Source organism: Cimex lectularius, unplaced genomic scaffold, assembly GCF_000648675.2.
Source record: "Cimex lectularius strain Harlan isolate CLEC.00 unplaced genomic scaffold, Clec_2.1 scaffold176, whole genome shotgun sequence".
NCBI lineage: Eukaryota > Metazoa > Arthropoda > Insecta > Hemiptera > Cimicidae > Cimex > Cimex lectularius.
Genome location: NW_019392891.1, coordinates 485,975 through 508,513, shown reverse-complemented (window position 1 = coordinate 508,513; position 22,539 = coordinate 485,975). Strand labels below are relative to the sequence as shown.

The 22,539-nt window shown below is 34.3% G+C and overlaps 1 protein-coding gene across 5 annotated transcripts in view; it reads right to left on the bottom strand.

Moving 5' to 3' along the window:
- The window catches only part of LOC106674187 (ras-GEF domain-containing family member 1B-like), a 358,252-nt gene that overhangs the window by 102,178 nt on the left and 233,535 nt on the right, over window positions 1-22,539 (bottom strand). For all 5 annotated transcript variants that reach the window (XM_014406767.2, XM_024229102.1, XM_024229101.1 and 2 more), the window contains one exon: window positions 7,513-7,791. In XM_014406767.2, coding sequence (XP_014262253.1) covers window positions 7,513-7,791 — 279 coding nt within the window. The remainder of the gene's footprint in view (window positions 1-7,512; window positions 7,792-22,539) is intronic.

Genomic DNA, 22,539 nt, shown 5'->3' with positions numbered 1-22,539 from the left:
AATTTCTTATACAGCAGTGATATCGAAAACCGTTTTTTCGAAATAGTGGCCGGATAATTCAATTTCAAACAAGAATATACATGAAAAAATTCACGGTACGACACATATCAAAGAAGAATTTTAATCCGACAACACAGCGACATGTTGGTAAAAGTAATTTAATTTCTTTTCGTCCAAACAGGAAAGGGCATTCACTATAGGCCACCAGGCTATACTGAATAAAACTATTCCGTCATGATCATTTCTGAGCTCTTTCTTAAAAAGTAGTTTAAGAATTATTGTATACCATGGGTGTGAAATTCAGTGAGGACAATTGTGTTAAACATATTACGTAAGTAATCTGTCCACTGTGGTATTAAACATTTTATAAACTTATAAGTATTTCATCGATCCCCGAGGTTTTATTATTCCTACTGTTGGGCACAGTTATTTGCTGTGTCTTAAAAGAAATTTTCCAATCTGACAAATGATTGTTCCTACTTTTTTACTTCCATTGCGTTGATCTAAAGGTTTTCTTCTTCTAACCAAAACAGTGTTGCAATTTTGACATTTGATTATTTGTTTAAAAAAATCTTTTATTAATTTCCACGTAAAAAAGACCATTTTTTAAAGAAATATGTATGCATAATAGCTTCTATGTAACACGGACAAAATTTTAAACATCGTTGTTAAAACGATGTCAACAAGGATCATAGAGAAAAGTTTCCCCCAAGGACTTAGAAAAAGTTGGGTTTTACTTTTAGAAAATCTGTATTAAAACGAAGTTAAGTCAAGTCTGAAGCCGTTGACTCTTAATTAAACATTCTTTAACCAATAAACGTTAAATTTTTATAAAGGATCGGGGTATTTAATCCGAGTATTTTATCTTAAAACTATTTTATCCCCATCTAACTTATTTTTCTTTTGGAAGAAATATGTGAAATATAGAAAATTCCCTGACTATTTCCAAGAACGATTACTCAAATTTTACACTTTATTAATCCCAGAAAACGAATTATCAGGTTCGCAAAAGCCGAAAGGATATCGAGTGCAATAAATAAAACACTTCTGTGAAACATTAGAACATAAACTTTGTTTTTGTATTCCTAGTCTTTATTTCGTCTCATTTTTAGTATATTTTAAAATCAAATTATTACTGTAATACATGAACAATTAATACAAATAGAATTGAAATACTAATCAGTTGAATTTTTTTTAAATGCGCTACCGTCCAAGAGAGGGTACGTTGGTCGCAATTTGGGACAAATTATATTTAATCCCTTATTAAATTTGGATCCCCGTTTATGTTATAAGCACCATGTAATTGATCGTTTGATGTCCGGCCCATGGCAAACAAAGCAGTTGCATTTGATAGAACTGGCCATAAATTAATTTAATCGCGTAATGCGCTGTATATCATCAGTGACAATAAAGCTGAGCTCAGAGAAGAAAGATATATTCCAAATGTTCTTTCAGGTTAAAATGTTTTTGTAACATTTCAATACGATTTGTCATTTTTAAACGATTTGTCTCAGTTTGGTTAGTTTAATGTAACCTAAGCAGTTTGTTAGTAGATGTTTTGGGGTCTCTTCTGCCTCTTTGGACAATCTGCATGTGCCATCTTGGATTGTGGGAAGTTACGGAGACAACAAACATCGCAGAATATCGCCGACACTGTGCGTGTTTTCCTTCTTTTTTTTGGACTTTCATGCGTACTTTATGTTACCCTGTACAGCTGTACCCATGAACTGACTCTTTGCTCTCTTGTATGACGACTATGTTCATATAATGAAATGCTAGCCTCTCAGATTGTCAACTGCAGAATAGGCACAAAACACACACACACACACACACACAGGAGGGATTTGTACTCAAGATATAAAACAAAAAACTTCCTATAAACCCCTATCCAAATTTCTAATCTAAAGCTCCTGTCCAAGAAGTAATTTCGGTTTTGGGTGTTTCTTAATTTTTCGTCTTAGGTCCACTAAATTGCTTATAAACTTCAAAATTTCTGACTGTAGAAAAATCTGGTTAGTGCTATCTGAATGAACTTTAAATTTGCTGTGAGGAAACCTACTTACATGGCAGAATTGATGAAAAAATTCTGCAAGAAAAATTCAGAAATAAAATCTTGAAAATTTTATAATCTTCTTTAATAACTATAAAATCCTGGAGCTTTATTCATTCAAAAGTTTTCTATTCAATTAAGCTTCTAGCCGTATTGTTTTTGGATTGCGATTCTGGCAGGCCCAAAAATTTCGCATTTTATTGAAAAAAACTGGTGTCGATGAAGGGGGCACGTTCATTTTTTCCAGGAAATCTATCTGACTTTTATGTTTCGTGTCAGTTATTTAATATTCAATTCAATCAGTGCTTTATGTTATCAGCTGACAACTTCCTCCGGTTGGTGATTTAAAAAATGTCCTTGTTTCGTAATGCACATATTGCTGATATGCATTCCATTTATGGTTAATGCAACGGTAATGTTACTGCTACAAGGGAAGAATACCAAGCTCGTTTTCCACAGTGAGACATTTCAGCAGATCGCACCTTCCAACGACTTCATCAGAGGCTAAGAGAAACTGGTTCTTTCACTATTTTACGAGGGTGTATTTTTTGGAATGAAATGACCACCAGCAGTGGGTTGATTTTTTCCTCATTTACATCAATCATCCTCGTAAATTGGTAAAGGTACAATCCTTCCCAACGGAAGGTATCCCTCAGGACCTATTTTAATTTCCCATTGAAAATATAGGCCCTGATGATGAGCTTAAAATAGGTCGTAAGCAACTAAATTGTGCTTTCTTATTCAATGTCATACGTTGATCCAGAGAGTTCGTAAATGAAAAATTTATTGAGACTTCTAACACTGAAAATGATCACGACCGTGATATAATGACGATAATTTTGCCAGTGTTTTTTGTATTAATGAGTGTGCATCGCGGAAAGTGACATTTGGTCTGTTGGACGAAAATCCGGAGATTGTCTTTTTCTAAATCTCATCATATATAAATCCATCACATGTTTTCTCATAAAAAATGAGGGAGATAACAGTCCGTAATTTTACGTTTTATTACAATTTTACAAATTAAGGCGGTTTTTAGGCTCGCGTGCCTTCATTTTTCTTGAGAATCCACATGATATTGTTAACTATGAAAAGAATCCGAAAGATGAAAACCTCAAGATATTCAACCTCCAGTCAAAATGGCTCTTTCCGCAATCATCCATGAAATTTCACTTTCTACAACTTTTACTGTATCATTATTTTCAAAAACTTAATAGTTAAAAAGTTATCAACAAAAATTTAGAAAAAACGGCGCTTTGCTACGCTAAACCTGCACGACCGATCAGTCATGTTGGTAAGGGGGTGTCTATTCAAGCGCCTTGCTTTGTACTTTGGGATTTTTATTGCCTAAAGGAGAATCAAACCAAATTCTCACTTTGCACTTAATTGTCTAAGTTGTTCGAGTGGGGCGTCGGAGGTAGAAGCGGTTAAGGCGTACACACAGCGATAATCAGTATGATAATTGTCACAGGTTCGAATCCAACGCTCGTATTTTTTCTTGAATAACAATTTACCGCTAACAAACTCGAATTATAAAAATTCCTGGCGCATGCGCACTTACAAGTGAAGCATTTTTATTCAAAATGATAACATGGATAATTTTTTTCTAATGTCAACACACACTATGCTTTCTTGCTATGAAAAATGTTATCCTGTACATAAGGCATGCTCTTGATCACCACGTCAAATAATGTGATATCCCAAAGTCTGTTTGTTCGCACCACTCTGTCTATGCCCCATTTAAAATAATTGTTTTATCGGCATGTTTATTTTATATTAAAAAAGTCAGTGTTTAACATTTTATGCTTGTTATCGGATCCGTCCTTATTCATAAGGGGTTTTCCTTAGAAAATGCGCTCTCATTTCAGAAAATTGTTAACAAAGGGCAAGGATCAAGTCACGAGGTTTGCACTTGACCCGACTTCGCGACTTTTCCGACGTTACTTACCTCTTAAGTAAAAATGATAGCTGTAAGGAGATTACGGAAAGACAATGTCACAACTCCTTGGTATTAAAGTTTATTTTTTTAATGGCTTAACGTACGCCGTCGCAGCAGTGTCGGATTAAACAAAGAGTTATTATTGAACCATGTCAGAGACGTAAAATATGGAGATAAATGAAAAACACAAAAGCTTCCTGTCATCGAGTAATATGTAGCTTGACCATTTCCGATCATCCTGGTCGATGATATTGCAAATCAGACAAGTTTTAACACGTCGACATGTTAAGCGTTTTTTCAGAATTTTCTTTGGAAAAATTCCATATGAAAAGATAAATGATGTGTGTTAAAACAGGAAGAATACGACAAAACAAAAAATCAAAACATTTTACATATTATCTATAAGTTTAATAAGGAACAACTTTTTGATTAAATAAAATATCTAGATGTCAAAATATATTATTAATCATTGCTGATTTGGTCATACAAAATTCTTGTAATTATTAACTTAAAGAGAAATGTGATTCATTGTTTACCCATTTTTTCTCTAATTCGAGCTGTATTTGCCTATAAGTACAACCCAATAATACAGAATGATATAATATGCACATGTAGTTAAAATTAAAAGAATAAATATAATTGGAAGAGAGAGCTGTAAGATGTACGAACTGAAATTATACAGGGTGGAGCCAAACGTTCCAGCCAAACTTAAGTTCTTAGAGGAATTGGTATAATAATCATGACCTTATAGAAGCAGAGGTCATATACAAGGTCAAACAGGTTTCTTTTAATTAAAACCTGTTTTCCCTACATTTTTGAAATGATTCAAAAACTAATTATTCAAAAAGCGTGAGATGCGTTCTGGTGTGATGTAGGTTTCAGAAAAACATTTTCTTTGTCGTGCCAACGTTTCGATCTTCATTGAGATCATCTTCAGGGCCTGGGATTTATAAACATTGTATAAATTTAACAAATACATGTAGGATGTGGAAAAAATGAATTTATACAATAAATAACATACACTTTGAGCGAGTAGAAATACTTTGCTTGAATATAAAAAGTATATTTTTTTGCATTGTATAAATTCACTTTTTTCCACATCCTACATGAAAGTGTTTGATTTCTGCGTACACACTTTTGTTTTTGCGTAAACACTTTGAGCGAGTAGAAATACTTTGATTGAATATAAAAAGTATATTTTTTTGCATTGTATAAATTCACTTTTTTTTGCACCCTACATGTATTTGTTAAATTTAAACAATTATGGTAAATTCCAGGACCTGAAAGTGTTTGTTTTCTGCGTACACACTTTTGTTTTTGCGTAAACACTTTGAGTGAGTAGAAATACTTTGATTGAATATAAAAAGTATATTTTTTTGCATTGTATAAATTAACTTTTTTCCACACCTTACATGTATTTGTTAAATTTAAACAATTTTTGTAAATTACAGGACCTGAAAGTGTTTGTTTTCTGCGTATACACTTTTGTTTTTGCGTAAACACTTTGAGTGAGTAGAAATACTTTGATTGAATATAAAAAGTATATTTATTTGCATTGTATAAATTCCCTTTTTACCACATCCTACATGCATTTGTTAAATGTAAACAATGTTTGTAAATCCCAGGCCCTGAAGATGATCTCAATAAAGATCGAAACGTTGGCACGATAAAGAAAATGTTTTTCTGAAACCTGCATCACACCAGACCGCATCTCACGATTTCTGACTAATCATCCAGTTACGGTCACTAATCACCACCCACACGTTTCAAAAACTAATAATTTTTTAAGTGGCACGTTAAAAATCATAAAAAATTAAATTTTCATTGAACACATTGGTGGAACTGATCAGGTGGTTGGATAAGGTGGCCGAGGTGCTAGAACCGTCCTTTCTTATCTACGGATTTTATTTATGAAAAATATTATTGGAATATATATTTCCGCCTTCTAATGTACAACACAATAATATAATAGAGACATGTAGTTAAAATTAAAAAATACATAAATAAAATTGGAAGCGAGAGCTGGAAGATGTACGAAGTGAAATTATACAGGATGGTGCCAAACGTTCCAGCCAAACTTAGGAGGATCTTAGTTCTTAGAGAAATCGGTATAATAATCATGACCTTATAGAAGTCAATAAATTTGTTTTCGTGCTTCTAACTTTGAGTGACTTACATGAAGACGGTTAGTTTATAAATTTAACTCAATTTTTGACAAAAATTAACTCATCCCACATTTCTCTTTGCGTATGTTAACTCCGTCAGATCCAGTCCCAAAAATGGTTAACGAGAAAAAAATAAAAGTAAAAAAAAGGTATTGAAAAATTTAATATTCGGGGTATTTGATATACTGAGCCTTGTGAGAACTATTGTATCACTTGTTCTTGTACCTATAGCACACCGGTAAATCCTAATTTGTCAAGAAGTTTGATTAGAAGCCAGTATACAGTTCAGGCTGACCGATGACAAAGCAAGTAATTTTTATTTAAAAAAATCACAAAAATTTTTTATGTATCTTATTTTGCTGAACACCGCCAGATTTGAGCAGAATAGACCACTGAGCAAAGTGTGATAATACACAAAAAAAGTACGATAGATTTTAGGAATGTCTTAAAGGACATTAAAGATCGTTTCTGGTTCGCATGTCACCGTCATACCGAGCACTGTGCTATTTTGAAATTATCATTGTAAAAGTCTTATATTTAAATAGTTTGACGAAAAGCAAGAAGGAATAAGGATGTAAATTTTTGGCAGTTAAGTAAGTTAAGTTTATTAAGTAGTTATGCGTTTATTCTCTGTGCATAAGGCTGTGCCCTTTATGAAATGGTAGCGAGCTTCCGAGGTGTTGCGTTTAATTAATTTCGAGAACGTACCGCGGTCGGATGTTGTTAAGTCACATGCATGAAAAGGGTGTGGAAAACGTTTTGAACAAATTGCATTATCAAGCTCCTTCGCCGTCTCGGTTCGGCCAGGACCGACTAGTTAATTAGACATGCCCAGCATAGCATAATTCCACTTGGTAAGACTTAACTCTGTCAAATACTCGACTCGTAATGAACTTTTCAGCACTCGTGAAAACTTTCTCATGTCGGTTGATAAAAGTTGAACTCCACCATTTAGTCTAGACTATTATAAAAACAACATTTGCTAAAAGAACCGATACAAATTATTTTTGTAATTGTAAATTTCAGCCTTAATTTGCTTTTTGGAAGTGAAGTAATGAAAACCGTTTAATGTTCAATGCAGTTTGTAAAACTGCTGGTCGAGATGGATTGGTCGATCAATCACGACAGGGTGAATTGTTAGACCTGAAACCGTCACCCTAACGAACCACGGCCAGATATCCGCACCCGAACTGGAGAACGAGTCTCCACTATTATTTTGAAACCGAAGAAACCTTTGGAAGCTGATCCCTTTCTGATGTAATTAACCGCCATTTGTCACTTCGATGCGGAGTAATCTTAGATTTTGAAAGCTCTTAGGTTTAACACTAGATTGTTAATTGTGATTGCTTTGAGTGAAATACCTGGCTGAGCATTTCGGGGTTGGATGTTATCGAGTCCTTTCGTATACTGTGCAGGAAGGCCTCGTATTGCTCCAGCCTTGTCAGTTTGTTGAGCAGATTGTGAAGAATGAGCGAAACCTCTTCTCGTACCTCCTGGGCGCCGGCGCCTTCTTCGGCCGAGACGCAACGGTGGGCGATCTGACGTACGTGCGACATGACTCGCTCGTCCCGGAAGTCGTACGGAAACGTCTCGGACCATTCCGCGACCAGTCGGACCAGGTGGGAAGAAGGCTCATCGCCCTGCGAACACATCATATTTATCATAAGTATAATTTTTGTGTTTGTTTGTTTTGTATGAGTGTGTGTATTTATTAGAGTGAATGAGGAGGAGCTGATATGCGGGACTTGGGTCGATGGCGGAATACTTACAAAAGTATTCCTCGACACCAATTTGATTTGTTTGTTACTGTATGCAGGTTGAAGGAGGGATATTGAACACTCCATCTACTAAATAGAATGAATGCATAAGTGGGAATGTATTTATTTGCGTGAATGTATGTTTTTATATGACCTAGCTGTCGGATGCCCATTCAGTCAGTAATAAAATAAAAGTATGACTAATATGAGATTTTCCACGTTTGTAAATTATTTTGTCTCTAGTCTACGTTTGTTTGTCTGTACAGATTGTGTGTTCTTAGAGAAGTGAAGAGCTTTTGTACGAATATCATATCAAAATTTGAAAAAAAAAAGTATATTATCTTGTCGGGATAATACTGAGACCCTTATTCTATTATAAAGTATGTTATAAAAATTTATATATTTTTTGTCTTAACTCACTATATCACAAAGACGGAGACAACCATAAACACACTTTATAAAAAAGTAGTCTTTATTTATTAACAAGTATAGAGTTCTGCGTGCTGCCCTCTCCTTTCGTCAGCTGTTATGACTCAAAGCTACAACCATCAAATATTACAAAAAGTGTTAACAATAAATAAACGTAACTTACATGCTCAGTTTGAGGAACAAGGAAGGTTAATTTTCAACCAAGACTACGATATTTCAATTGATTTTTTTTATAACGTTATGAGTCGTCACCAAGTTAACAAATATATTATAGTTATTAAATTATACGGTTTTAATACTTATATTAAATCATATATATATNTATATATATATATACTCTTTTTTTCCACGTTATTATTTATTGTTTGGCATTATTATTTATGATGTTTGTTGTTCGACCTGCAGATAATCTACGTAGAGTTTCAATCTTCGTAGACGTGAAGAAAGAAGAAGACTAATTATTGGGTTCACCAAGCCTTCGGCAACTTATAGTGCCATCATCAGGACCAATTTATTAAAAATTAAAATAAATAATATATAATTAACAGTTAGCAAAATAAAATAATATACATACTTTCCCAAGGGTGCAGAAAACGATTAACATGGAAAACTATTGTAAAAGCGTTTTGGGTTTAAGGTTATGAAACACATGGCCAGCATATTACATTTTACATGGTGAAAATAGACATCTATATAAAATTGTAACCATCTCTAACCATCCCTAAAATTTTGCCACAATAAAGAAAATGTTTTTTCTAAAACCTACGTCACACCAGATCGCATCTCACAATCTCCGAATCATTGTCTAAAGATCACTAAACACCACACATAAAATTATAATTTTTTATTTAAATATATTTTTAAAATTTTATTTAACTTGATTGTTGTGTAATTTGAATTGTTGTGATCTTTCAGGTCTCCTTATCTTCGATATCTTGGTCTGTCAGTATCTTCAGCGAGTGAAATAAACCAGCAAGATTTGGTATAGATGGTATGATCAAAAATGAACGAACTGTAAAAAAATATAAACTATAGTATTTCTTATTCAAATTAAATCGTTCATTTTGTAATATATGTACGAAACTTGATGAACCTGTGTCGTTTTCGGTGGTTCTATGTTGTCTATCCTACGCGTCCTGGCATGGTTCTGGTCCGTCCTCTTCAGTCAATGCAACTAAACCAGCATAGGTATAAATTCAGGTCTTTTTTTATTAGATCATAACAAATTAAATAGTTAATTTTGAAAGATGCGATACCTATCAAACTGGACAAACCTGTAGTTTTGCCGTAGAAGGTAATTTTGATCTGCTGGTTTTGTCGGTTAGGCGAAGGTCTGCATTTCGCCATCTTCAGTATGGTGAGGCAATGATCTAAATTTGGTTGTTTATTATTCAGAAATCGTGAGGTGCAGTCTGGTGCGATGTACGTTTCAGAAAAACATTTTCTTTATCGTGCCAACGTTTCGATCTTTATTGAGATCATCTTCAGGGCATGGGATTTACAAACATTGTTTAACTTTAACAAAACATGTATGATATGGAAAAAAATGTTTTTCTGAAACCTACATCACACCAGACAGCACCTCACGATTTCTGAATAATCATCGACTAACGATCACTATCACCACACATTTGGTTATTTGTACAATGTTCATGTTATAATCTTGTGACAGATTTCCGCGTTGAAAGTCCCACATGAAATACCATCCAATTCAGGCTATTCAACAAGGCGCTGCTGGAATTACTAATTTAGCCTAAATAAATAAATAAAAAGTGGAGGACAAAATTATTTAGAAAAACCCACCTGCAATAGGATAAAAATATTTTTTTGCATAAAATGCTTAGAACAGAGGAGCCGACTAGACTATTATTACAATTTATAAGCTAAAGACATTTACTAAACAAAACTTAGTGTAGGTGCTTGCGGCTTTTCGTATACTAACTGCAAGAATCTACACTTATATAACCCAAAGAATTAAATAAATAAATTTTTTAGAAATTTTTTGTAGGGTTGGGAGGTTGGGAGTATCTAAAGAGAATTTTTTTTTTTAATTTCGAATTTTTTCTTAGACAAAGATGTAAAGCTAACGAACGCTATTTTTATTTGTGTGGTGATTAGTAACCGTTAATTATTGAGAAACCGTGAGATGCGATTTTTGTATAAGGCGTCGGCTTCTTTGAGGAGAAAAGAGCCGACGAAGGGGAAAAATGTGTAGTTAATGGTTCGGTCAGATTATCCTTTCAGGATTATATAGAAAGGGATAAAATAGGAAGAAGGAAAGCTAAATAGTTGGGAAATTAGACTATGTGAAAAATATTTGCATGTATCTGTTCTGTAATTGATGCTGTCTTTAGGGATGGTTAGGGATGTGTTTATTTCTGTTGATATAAACCATTTCTAAGAAATAACGTTTATGTTTGTTTTGTTCTGTGTATAATACTTTTGGATTTTTGAAGTCGAAATTGTGTTGGTGTTCAAGATGGTGGGTAGTGAGTGCTGTAGGATTTTGCTTAGGTTTTTTGCAATCATAGATATGTTGCTTTACTCTCTTGTCCAGATATTGGGATGTAAGACCGATGTAAGTCGCCGGACAGTTTAAACAGTTGATCTTGTAGATTACGTCAGATTTATTTGTTATTGGTGTGGGATCTTTAATTTTGGAAAAAAGTGTTTGAATTGTTTTGTAATTTTTGAAAGCTATTTTGAAGTTATCGGACGTAAATCCCAGGCCCTGACGACGATCTCAATAAAGATCGAAACGTTGGCACGATAAAGAAAATGTTTTTCTGAAACCTACATCACACCAGACAGCATCTCACGATTTCTAAATAAATAAAAAGCTATTTTTATTAATAGGTTTTGGTAAAATATTATTTATTATTTATTGTTATTACTGCAAGCGTTCAACAAAAGAAAAGAAGATTGTAGATTGCTTTTCGCAGCACACATCCATTTATGTACTTTTAAGAAGAAAATAAATTAGAAATGATATAGGGCCTGTTCTCTCGGCTTACTCCAGAGTGGAATTTTTTTATGCAAATTTTATACCGAAGAATTTATACTCGTGTATATCGTAATGCATTTTTTAGTGGTTCTCCACTAAAATAAATGTAAATATTCTTTAATTTATATATGTTTACTTTGCGAATTTCGAAATTGTTGTTTATAATATTAAACTTGATAATTATTTTATGGAAAAAAATATTTCATTTAAATTTAGTCATTGTTAATGCAATGAAAAATACGAGGGCGACTTAATAGCCGACCGAAGAGTTTTCTTTTCCATTATTTCGTTAATAAATGAAGCTTTTCCGACAACGGAGATATTAAGAGCTCTCATTAAGGGTTAAGTGATTTATGAGGAAGAAATCTTTTTCTGTCTCTTTGTATTTCAAAACTTAATTTAAAGTTTTAAAAAAATCCAAGTCTTCAGCCGCACCTTGAACAAATTAAAGAGAACATGTTCAAATAATAAAAATTATGGACGACATTTCCCGGGGTTGAAAGCAAACAGACAATAATTAGAAGTCGAGAAGTGCGAGCTTTTGTTTAAAAGGCAGTTAATTCGCAGGCTAAATTTAAAATTTCCCTGTGGCGCCTTTTGAAAATAAATGACACGCTGGTACTAAAAATGTTGGATTAAGGGGGAGAAGGACTCGAAGACATCGTCCTTTTAAGGAGAGTAGGTTCTCGTGGTGGATAAGCGGAGAGAGAAGTTTAGAATAAGTTAAATTCACTAGTTTTCGTGGTCCGCTTGACCAATTAATATAATTCAATAAATTTAGGTTTTTAGTTGAGATAAAAAAGTCAATGGCACGAGCGGGATTCGAACCCACGATCTTCGGCTAGATACGCCGCTGCTCTACCACCTGAGCTATCGTGACCTCGATCCACTCGGACACCAACTTCCCATCTCAACCGCACCTTTTGAATTTTCCCTCTATTTTTAGAATAAGTGTTAGGATGGATCGAGAGCTGTGTAAAACGTTTGGATTATTTGATCAAAAACAAAAAAAATTGAGGTCGATGAAGATAGCAGTCAGTATTCCGATATTTCGCAATTTGTCTGAGTAGTTTTAATTGTAAGAATTGGATTCCTAGAATATTAGATATCTGGAACCCCACAAAGCAGATTTTGGTCTAAACGTGTTCGTAGTTGTTCAAATATTTTGTTAACTTGTTCCTTCGTAAGACTTGTGAAGGGGTTTTACTGTCATTCTGCTGTCTAGGCAGATTCGTAGTTATATGACTTGATTAGTTAATGGGCAGAGGGCAAGATGATTTTTTGTGTAAATGCTCTTCCAATCTTGTCCTGCAGTATTTGCACCAGTATTTGGTAATCTAACGATGCTATTGGATGTTGGAGAACGTTTGGCTGAGATTCGTGTTGTAAGAGAAAAACCATCCGCGCAGATGGTATAATGGTATTGAAATATAATAAAGCCAACAGCATAAATAGTAAAAACTATGGGACCCAGATTGTTCCCTTGCGGGACGCAGGAACAAGTATAATAATCAATAATTAAATTAGTATATAAATAAATAGATTAGCGGAAATAAATTCATAGGTTGGTTTGCCTTTTGTACTGCCTTGTTCCATCTATCGTGCCATGTGTCTTCGATCTAATGATGGATGACGTATCGAAACTGGGTGATTGGTGCTACCCGAAGCCATTCTAAGTCAGACAATTAGATTCACCAAAAACGTTTTCTTTCTTTCTTTCCATCTTTAAAAGGCAAATTTACCCCGAAGAGAGGTCTGTAGCGGAAGGACCTGCAGAGCGTGTGTGGTAGTCCTTCTGTATGCCTTTGATATTTAAAAAGCGCTATTTTCTCACCTCGCTCCAGAATGAACGTGCCATAGCCGTAATGAAGTTACGATAGCTCAAGTGGAAATTAGCAGCGCCGTAATTAGCCCAAGGTCGTGGGTTCGAATCCCGCTCGAGACACTGACTTTTATCTCAACCTTACATAAAGATTAATTAATTGAGGTTCAATTCTAGCTTTTTTTATAAGAAAAAATATAATTCTGTTAACGTAATCATCAAGGCAAGAAGTTCATTTATGTTGATGTTGACACAAGTTTAGGAAGTGGGGTTTAAATGTTAATAGGAGAGCCATCGAGAGGAGAATATTCAAAAATCAGCATAAAGGACACGTGAAATATGGTTTGATTTGAGGCAATCAGATGACCGGGACTGTGTCTGTAGAACGCTTTTCTTCACGTGTGTCGAAGTGTTATCAAAGACTGTCGGTAATGGTTTGGGGTGGAATGCACGTCCATGCCCGACCGAATTGTTTATCATAGAAAAGATAAATGATGGAGTGAGTGTGTTGTTCAATCTTTTCTAAAAAGATGGTTTTCACTCATAGTAAGTTGTTTTCTACAATCCGGATTTCGAGCAAGGAAGGTAGAGCTCCTTCAAGCTGATGATGAGCTGTAGGCTCGAAATCCGGATCATTGAAAACAACTAACTTAGAGCATCTTATTCAATCTTTTTAGAAAGATTGAATTGTTTATCTTACAGAGTGGATCCTTGACTGAACTATAGTACATTGAGGAAGGTCTTCTGATAGATGTGGTACCATTTACTCCATTTCTTAGGCACAAATACGTGTTAATGCATGTAGCTCGAGTCAAGCTTGGAGTATGATGCAATAACCGTAATGAATTGTTTTTTAAATCGTTTATTGACTCGATGCCTAGGCTGAGGCCGTAATAATGCCCTCCCCCAGGTCAGAGGAGGTAAAAGCAAAACCCAGTAGTAACATGAAGTAAAATTTTCATGTTAATGTTCATAATCCATTTTACATTTATTTGGGTAAATATTTCGCGATAGATCTGCCTTGAATCTAATTATCAAGATTAGACAAAATTTATGTTTTGAAATCTGATTTAAAAGAGATGAACGCTCCATGGGAATAGTTTCAGGATTCGCAAATTGGGGCGAAGAGAGATAGCCCTCTGGGCCATTGAGTGCTCTTCAGGCTGCGAAATTTCCCTCCTATCTTAACCGTCGATCGGCGTTGGTTTAGCATCCTCGGGGTTTTGAAAATTCGTTCCACCCCCGGGAAAAACGAAACCTCGATCCTCGTTGAGATAAATCCGGCTGCGTTAATTTTATTACCAAAATAGAACCCGTTGCAAGGGGATTGGGATTATTCTGTCAGGCTGACATATATGTATTTAATTCTATGAAAGGGGAGACACGCGTTTTTTGATACGATGTTTTGCAAAGTTTCAAGTTATTAAGCAAACCGTGCTTTGTAAGCGAACCCCCAGGACGCCCTATGTTATATTCTTGAAGAAAATTAAGTACGTACTTTGTAACCTTTTTCGAATTCTCAAGACTTAAAAACGCCGTAAAGATTTGAATTATGGGAAATGTATTTATTAGCATGATTGATGAATGTTAGCCTATAAGTTTTTTGTTAACTATGGTCCACTGCCATAGGAATGTACCGTACCATATTGTGTAACTGCTAGCACACAATAAAGATTTAGGTGATAGTACGTTTGTGTTGGTATGGATGAGAGCTGGTCGTCGACAGTAATTATACTACGTTTAACCGAATTTCCAGTCCTATGTGTTTTGCCAAAAGTAAAGTTAACACTTTTAACAGACACCCCCACTCTAGGCCTACGGGATATGACGTGATAATTTTTTCTTTCCAGCATCATGTGGTTTAACAAGCGGCCTTTTTTGCCATGAGACGTCACTGTTATTTTTTTTCACCGTCATGGAGTTTAACGAGGGTAAAGACCACTATTTTTTTATATTTGACGTCACTGTTCTTTTCTTCCACCATCGCGTTTGACGAGTGGGTGATGACTACCATTTTTTCCAGAAAAGTCGCTGGTCTTTTCTTCAACCTTCTTATGCGAGGGGGTGGAGAAAGTGTCCTAGGTTTTGGGAATATAAGATAAAAACATAAAATATACTTTGATGACTGCCAAGAGTTCAAGGAAAAAATACGAATGAAGAAAACAATATCGAAAGGCGACTATGACCTAGCTCATCTAGAAGCTATTTCGTTATTAATAAAATTTCAAGTCTCTTAACCTTATTTGTTTCAACTCTGTTCAGTTTTGAGAGCATTTTTACTTATAGATTCTAAAATCTCCATGGTTTTTTTCAAGTGAGTACAATGTTTTTCATCTTAAAGAACAATGTTCTAATATACATTTATAAAATGGAACCCCAACAGTCTAATATTATAATTTAACCAACTTTCAACTGGAAATTTTAAACCTGATAAAATGTTTTTCCCGCGAACTTATCTGTATGTAAAGAAAATAAGAAAGTTATCTCAGAATCTGCCAGCTGTTGTAACTTAACTATGCCACGGGTTAAACAGCCTCAAATGAAAGTTTTACGACTTTTACTTTAAGTATGTATTAAACTTTTCATTGTAAAATTCCACTCACCCATTTAAATACAGTTATAATTAGGTAACTTAGTTTACACAGAAAAAATTATAATCAGGCAAATATTCGTTTGTATCCTCAACATTACCTACGATCAAGTTCTGTTCCTCCTTGCAAGTTCAAAACTAAAGTACTGTTTCAACCCTTCCTTTCAAGAGTTCTCTACCATCTTACATACTCTGACTCCTCCACATTGCATAAACCGAAACTGGGGCGAGAATCCTTCAGCAGCCGATTGTCAGCCTAGGCTGGTTTCTTAAGACAAGTGTCCTTTGTGCTGGACGAAGTACCAGGAATGGGATCAAGCAAAACAGATTTGTAATATGATAAAGTAATGAAATGATAAGATATAGCTAGCAAGAAAGAACATTTTTTTAAATAAATAACAACCCAGACGAAATAAAAGTGAAGAAATGTTTCCAATATACTATGAGAATAACATTTTTCCTATAAACATTTTTTTATTCAACAATATATGAAAGTTCACTAATTTCGTGGTCCGCTTGACCAATAACATATTACAATTAATTAAGGTTTTTAGGTGAGATAAAAAAGTCCGAGTGGATCGAGGTCACGAAAACTCAAGTGGTAGAGCAGCGGCGTATCAAGCCGAAGATTGTGGGTTCGAATCCCGCTCGTGCCATTGATTTTTTTATCTCAACTAAAAACCTTAATTAATTGTAATATATCAAAGTTTTAAAGTAAAGTAAAATTAATCTTGTTATAGTAAAATGATCAATTTAAATTTAAATCCTTTTTTATCTGGTTTGTGCTATTCGTGTACTAAAAATAAAAATAATACACTTTTAATAGGCAACAATTTTCCAACTTGTCCTCGATGTAAAGTAGAGCACTTACCATTCTGACTGTGAAACACATTTTGGCCGATTGTCGCACTTCGCAACCCTTTAGGCAAAGGTTCGATCTTTCCGGGAATTTAAAGGAGGGTACAAACACGGTGGTTGTTTCAATGAGCAGTTTTCAGCTTTCTCAAATTTACCAGGATTTATAATGGGATTTAGGCCTTTTCCCGAATTGTTATACCATTGAATCTGCTAGTGTTTTAATAAGAGTTGCCCGTGCAAGATTTTTTTCTTTGTTCAGGAATTTTTGAGGGTGCCGGAGCGAAAAAACGAAATAGAAGAAAATACAAACTGCGGGGTAATAAGCTACAATGCCAAAAATTGCAATTTAAATAAGAAATGTAACTCTCTCTCTCCTAAAAAAAGAGGATGAAGAAAAAGAAGTGTTATTGTGTTTTGTTTCTTATTATTGTTAAGTAACATTAGTTTATTTATCATATTTGAATGGAAGAATAAAACGATTACTATTATATATTATTATTGATCATACACGCCTATGAGTAATGATTAAATTATGGAACAAACATTCTAATTAAAGAACAGGAATAAATTTTATAATTTAAAATGGGATTTTGCATTTGGTCTTCCAAATTAAAAATTTTAAAAGGATAAATTAGAAAGCTTTGGATGGCAATAAAATAAATTAGTTTATGAGTGAATGTTTGGAGTCAGAGCTTTATAGCACTCAGAAGGGATATAGATAAATAATTAAAGTTTTTAGTTGATATAAAAAAAGGCTTAAATAGTCGAAAGATATTAATTGATCAAGCGGACCACGAAAACTAGTGAATTTAATAAGGTAAATTAAGTATATCTTCACTAAAGCTCTCCGTGTCCATTTCATTTGTCGCTGAGAATCGAATAAATTACACGACATTTGAAAAATGGCAAAAAGGAGGGAAAATTCAAAGATGGGGTTGAGATGGGAAGTTAGTGTCCGAGTGGATCGAACTCACGATAGGTCAAGTGGTAGAGTAGCGGCGTATTTAGCCGAAGGCCGTGGGTTCGAATCCCGCTTGTGACACTGATTTTTTTTATCTCAACTAAAAACCTTAAGTAATTGAATAATATTAATTGGTCAAGCGGACCTCAAAAACTAGTGATTTTAATAATAATAATAATAATATATTAGTCATTTCAAAGTGGAAATTTTAGTGGGATTTGAAAATAAACCAGAAATGAACGTTAAATAATAACCGGATAAAAAAATATCACTAATGGGGCAGAGTTTTGGAGTTTAGTAAACTTATTAGGTAAGACAAAACGGGATAGGAATTAGTGTTAATGAATGGGAGTCTTACAAAAGGACAATTTTTGATCCCCCCCGAGCTTTCATTAAAATACCTAGGAGTCTTTTTAATCCGGGGTTGGATGATCCTATAGCCTTGGATGAAATCCTATTACGTATCTCCTCTGCCAAAAATGATAAGGCCCATGGGATATGATCCCAAACGAATGTTGTAAAGAACATCCACCAACTTCGACCCCCAATTTGTAAAACCCCTTTCATAAATCTTTTTATCTGAAAAAATACCTAAATAAAAAGGCTGAGGTTAAGTAAAATTGAAATGATCATTTAAAAGAACTGACCCAGGAGGATGAAATTAACTATGGAGCTATTGCTTTATTAATTGTTTTGAATTTATTTTTTATTATACATTGAGCAAATGGTATAGTTACTTACCAAGAGGCAGTGGATAGAGAAACTTTGTCAATGCTGGAACTCACTTATATTTAATGAGGGAATTTAAGATAGGATAGTCATCTTTATTTTAAACGTGGAGTCTATTAATGGTGGGATGTTGAGGGAAAAGTTTGGGCTAGTGAGTCAAGTTACAAAGAGTTTGCGGAGGATATGAGGAAGCATATGCGGATCGAATCATTTTCGAATGTGATTTTAAGGTCTTTATAAATCATTTGATTGGTGACTTAGAGTATTGATGATTCGTCGCCAAACTTTCCATCGAAATGAATAAATGCGCGATACTTAAAAGCGATGTTGTTGTGATCCCGATTTTCAAAAAAATAGAGGTTAAAGACAAACTAAACTATCGCCCTATTTCACTCCTGTCAGTATTTGTCAAACTTTTTAAAAAATTAATTAAAAACAGACTTTATTTTATTGTCTCAACATCACATTATTAATCCAAATCAATTTAGGTTTCAAAAAAGAAAAATCACTGAGAATACGATGGTTTTTAAAATAACGACGTAATATACAAGTAAAAGCAGAGAGTCAGTAACCAGATCGAGATGCTCAAATGGCTGCAGTTCAATACAAAATACGCGAGAAAGACAGGAAAGAGAAGGAATACATGCGGAGGGCCGGCGATGACCTCAGCTGTTTGTCGGCCCATAAACCTTCCACTTTATATATANTATATATAATACGATGGTTAATTTAATGACTTTGCTGTCAAGATTTAAATCATAACAAAAATCGTGTTTCTAGTTTTTGGACATAACTAAAGCCTTTGATACCGTGGATCACCAAATCGTAAATCAAAAATTATACGACTTTTCAACGAATTAAAGATGTCTCCTTGCATTGCTTCCAATGTTATTTAACAAATCGAAGGCAATGTGTGAGAATAGGCAGCACATATAGCACCGACAATATAATATAAGATGGAGTGCCTCAGGGGTCAGTGGTCGGTACAATATATTTTTGCATTACATTAATGATTTAAAGTCTCACCATGGCCTGGCTATCTTAACCACCTTTGCTGATGATATATCATTAAAATATTCAGCAAGTATATGGAAGAAGATATAAGACCATATAGTTAGTAACATAATTTTTTTTTAGGAATGGTTTTCACATAATAGTTTATCTCTTACTACGAAATCCAAATGTTTAAATTTCGACTACTTGGCAGAGATATACAAATCAAATTTTATTGTTTAGGTAGTACAGATCTTAAGAATTGTATTAAATGTTTCAATATCGAAATAGTTGATAAAATAACCGACTTGGGTGTTAATGCTGAATTAAAATAGTTTGCACACACTGAGACAGTTAAAAAAAATGCATGGCTAAAGGGAGTTGTCCTTTTTACGCAATAAATGCAATACAGCCTTCCTCTTAAACTTTATAATGCCCTTATCCAGTCCCAAATCCTGTAGGGCAGGGGTGCTCAAACGGTCGATCGCGATCGACCAGTCGATCGCGAGTGCTTTTTGAGTAGATCTCGAGAAGAAAAAAATTTAAGACCACCGCCACAGAGTGAATTAAGAAAACGAAAAGTAAGTGATTTGATAACTTGTTTGAAAAAAGAACAATCCATGTTCACAAGACCAGCCAAACAATCAAAAGCTGCTACGATCGCGTCATTTAAAATATCTCATATATTGGCGAAACACAAGAAACCATTCGAAGATGGATCGGTGGTGAAGGAAGCATTTATTGAAGCGGGTGAGACTTTATTTGGAGATTTTAAAAATAAAACAGAAATCATGTCTGCTATTAGAGAACTTCAGTTATCTCGTCCGACTGTCACAAGGCGTATTGAAGTCATGAGTCAGGACATCGCAGATAAACTAAAACATGATATCATGGAATGTACATACTTTTCTTTACAGTTCGACGAATCCACCGATATGACAGACACTGCCCAGCTGTGTATTTTTATTCGGATGGTATTCAATGACATGTTGGCTAAGGAAGAATTTTTGACAATCATTCCTCTGAAGGGGAAGACCCGTGGCGAAGATATATATGACGTTTTCTTCAATTTTGTAAAAAACTACGAGCTACCAATATATAAATTAGTGTGCATTACAACCGATGGAGCACCAGCAATGACTGGAAACAAAAACGGTTTTGTGGCATTGTGTCGAGCTAATGAAGAATTCCCTTCATTTTTTTCATTCCATTGCATTATACATCAACAAGTTTTGTGTTCAAAAGTTTTAAACACGGAGGAAATTATGGGCATTGCAACAAAAATTGTGAATTCCATCCGTGCACGTAGCTTGCAACGGCGGCTCTTTCAGTTGCAGTTGGAAGATAGGGAGTCAGCTGAACACACTGATTTAGTTCTTCACACGGACGTCAGGTGGTTGAGTCGCGGAAAATTCCTAGAAAGGTTTCAAGAATTATTGCCCGAAATAACAGCTTTTCTAGACGAAAGAGGTGATGACACTCAGATTTTGAAAAACGAAAAATGGCTGACTGATTTGGCATTTTNTATATATATATAAATTTTCTTCTTTTTTCTTGACCGTTAATAGATGATTATTCAGAAATCGTGAGATGCGGTCTGGTGTGATGAGAGTTTCAGAAAAAGATTTTCTTTATCGTGCCATCGTTTCGATCTTTATTGACATCTTCAGGGCCTGGGATGTACAAACATTGCTTAATTTTAACAAATACATGTAGGATGTGGAAAAAAGTGAATGTATACAATGCAGAAATATATTTTTTATATACAATCAAAGTTCAGAGTAGAAATACTTTGGGTGAATATAAAAAAATATTTTTTGCATTGTATAAATTCACTTTTTTACACATCCTAAATGTATTTGTTAAATTTAAACAAAGTTTGTAAATTCCAGGCCCTGAAGATGATCTCAATAAAGATCGAAACATTGGGAACATAAAGAAAATATTTTTTTAAAACCTTCGTTACACCAGACAGCATCTCACGATCTCCGAATTATATATATATATATATATATATATATATAGATAGATAGATAGATAGATAGATAGATAATTGTTCAGAAATCGTGAGATACGAACTGGTTTGAAGTAGGTTTTAGAAAAACATTTTCTTTATCGTGCCAACATTTCGATCTTTATTGAGATCATCTTCAGGGACAGGGAAAAAAGGCAAAGAGAGCGAACATTCGAACGGTTGTAGGTTCAGATGTAGAGTTGGTGTCCAAGTGGATCGAAGTCAAGATAGCTCAAGTGGTAGAGTAGCGGCGTATTTAGCCGAAGATCGTGGGTTCGAATCCCGCTCGTGACACTGACTTTTTTATCTCAGCCAAGACCTTCATAGAAAGAATAATTAATTGAAAGACGTAACTTGGTCAATTGACCACTAAAACGTAACTAAATTTTAATATGTTTTCTCGATTTGTAGATCCTATTAACACAGTTTACTCTCAAGCTTGGAATGATTACCGTTATTTTTGTTTTACTCATAATAACCTACAATCTAAACCTTGTTGATAAAATCTGATAAAAGAAGAATCAAATTAATTGTATTTAAAAATAATTTTATGCCAATTTGATTTTACATAAATAAAGTCCTTTTAGTTTCGGTTGCTGAGACCGAATGAATTACAAGGGTGGTATAATTTTAATGAGCCCACAGCGAATAGACTATCAACACTATGAAGCACTACATCACCAGGGGATCAACGGAATAACAAATGCAAATTTGAATAATTTATCGTTGCGGGGGTTAAACGTTCATATCCTCTTTATACGATGTAACAAAAATCTGATACGTTTTGAAAAACAACATTTTTTCTTTTCCTTTATCTGTCTGGATCAACAACGTTTCACTTTAGTCCATTGCATATTGAAAATCTGATGAAAGATTAATATTTATCCGAATTTCTAGTGAAAGATAAAAATCCCGAACTTGGAACAGTAGGTATTTTGCTTTCAGTCTAAAATCACTGAAGGGTTACAAAGTCCTTCATTTTTTTCTGGACTTAATAACTTCTTTGAAGCCTGTCTCCTCGGGGCATATCGTGTTACCTGGAACAACCGATTGATCACTAAACAAAAAAAGTTGGACAATGTTCCAATCAAAAATAAAAGTAATCCATAACTTTTTTACCGATAACAATGTTATTATACCCCGAATAAAATATAATATTGACTACACTCTCAAAGGATTGACAGAGAATATTCACAGTTCGAATGCTCTAGTTCTTTTGATATTCTTCCAA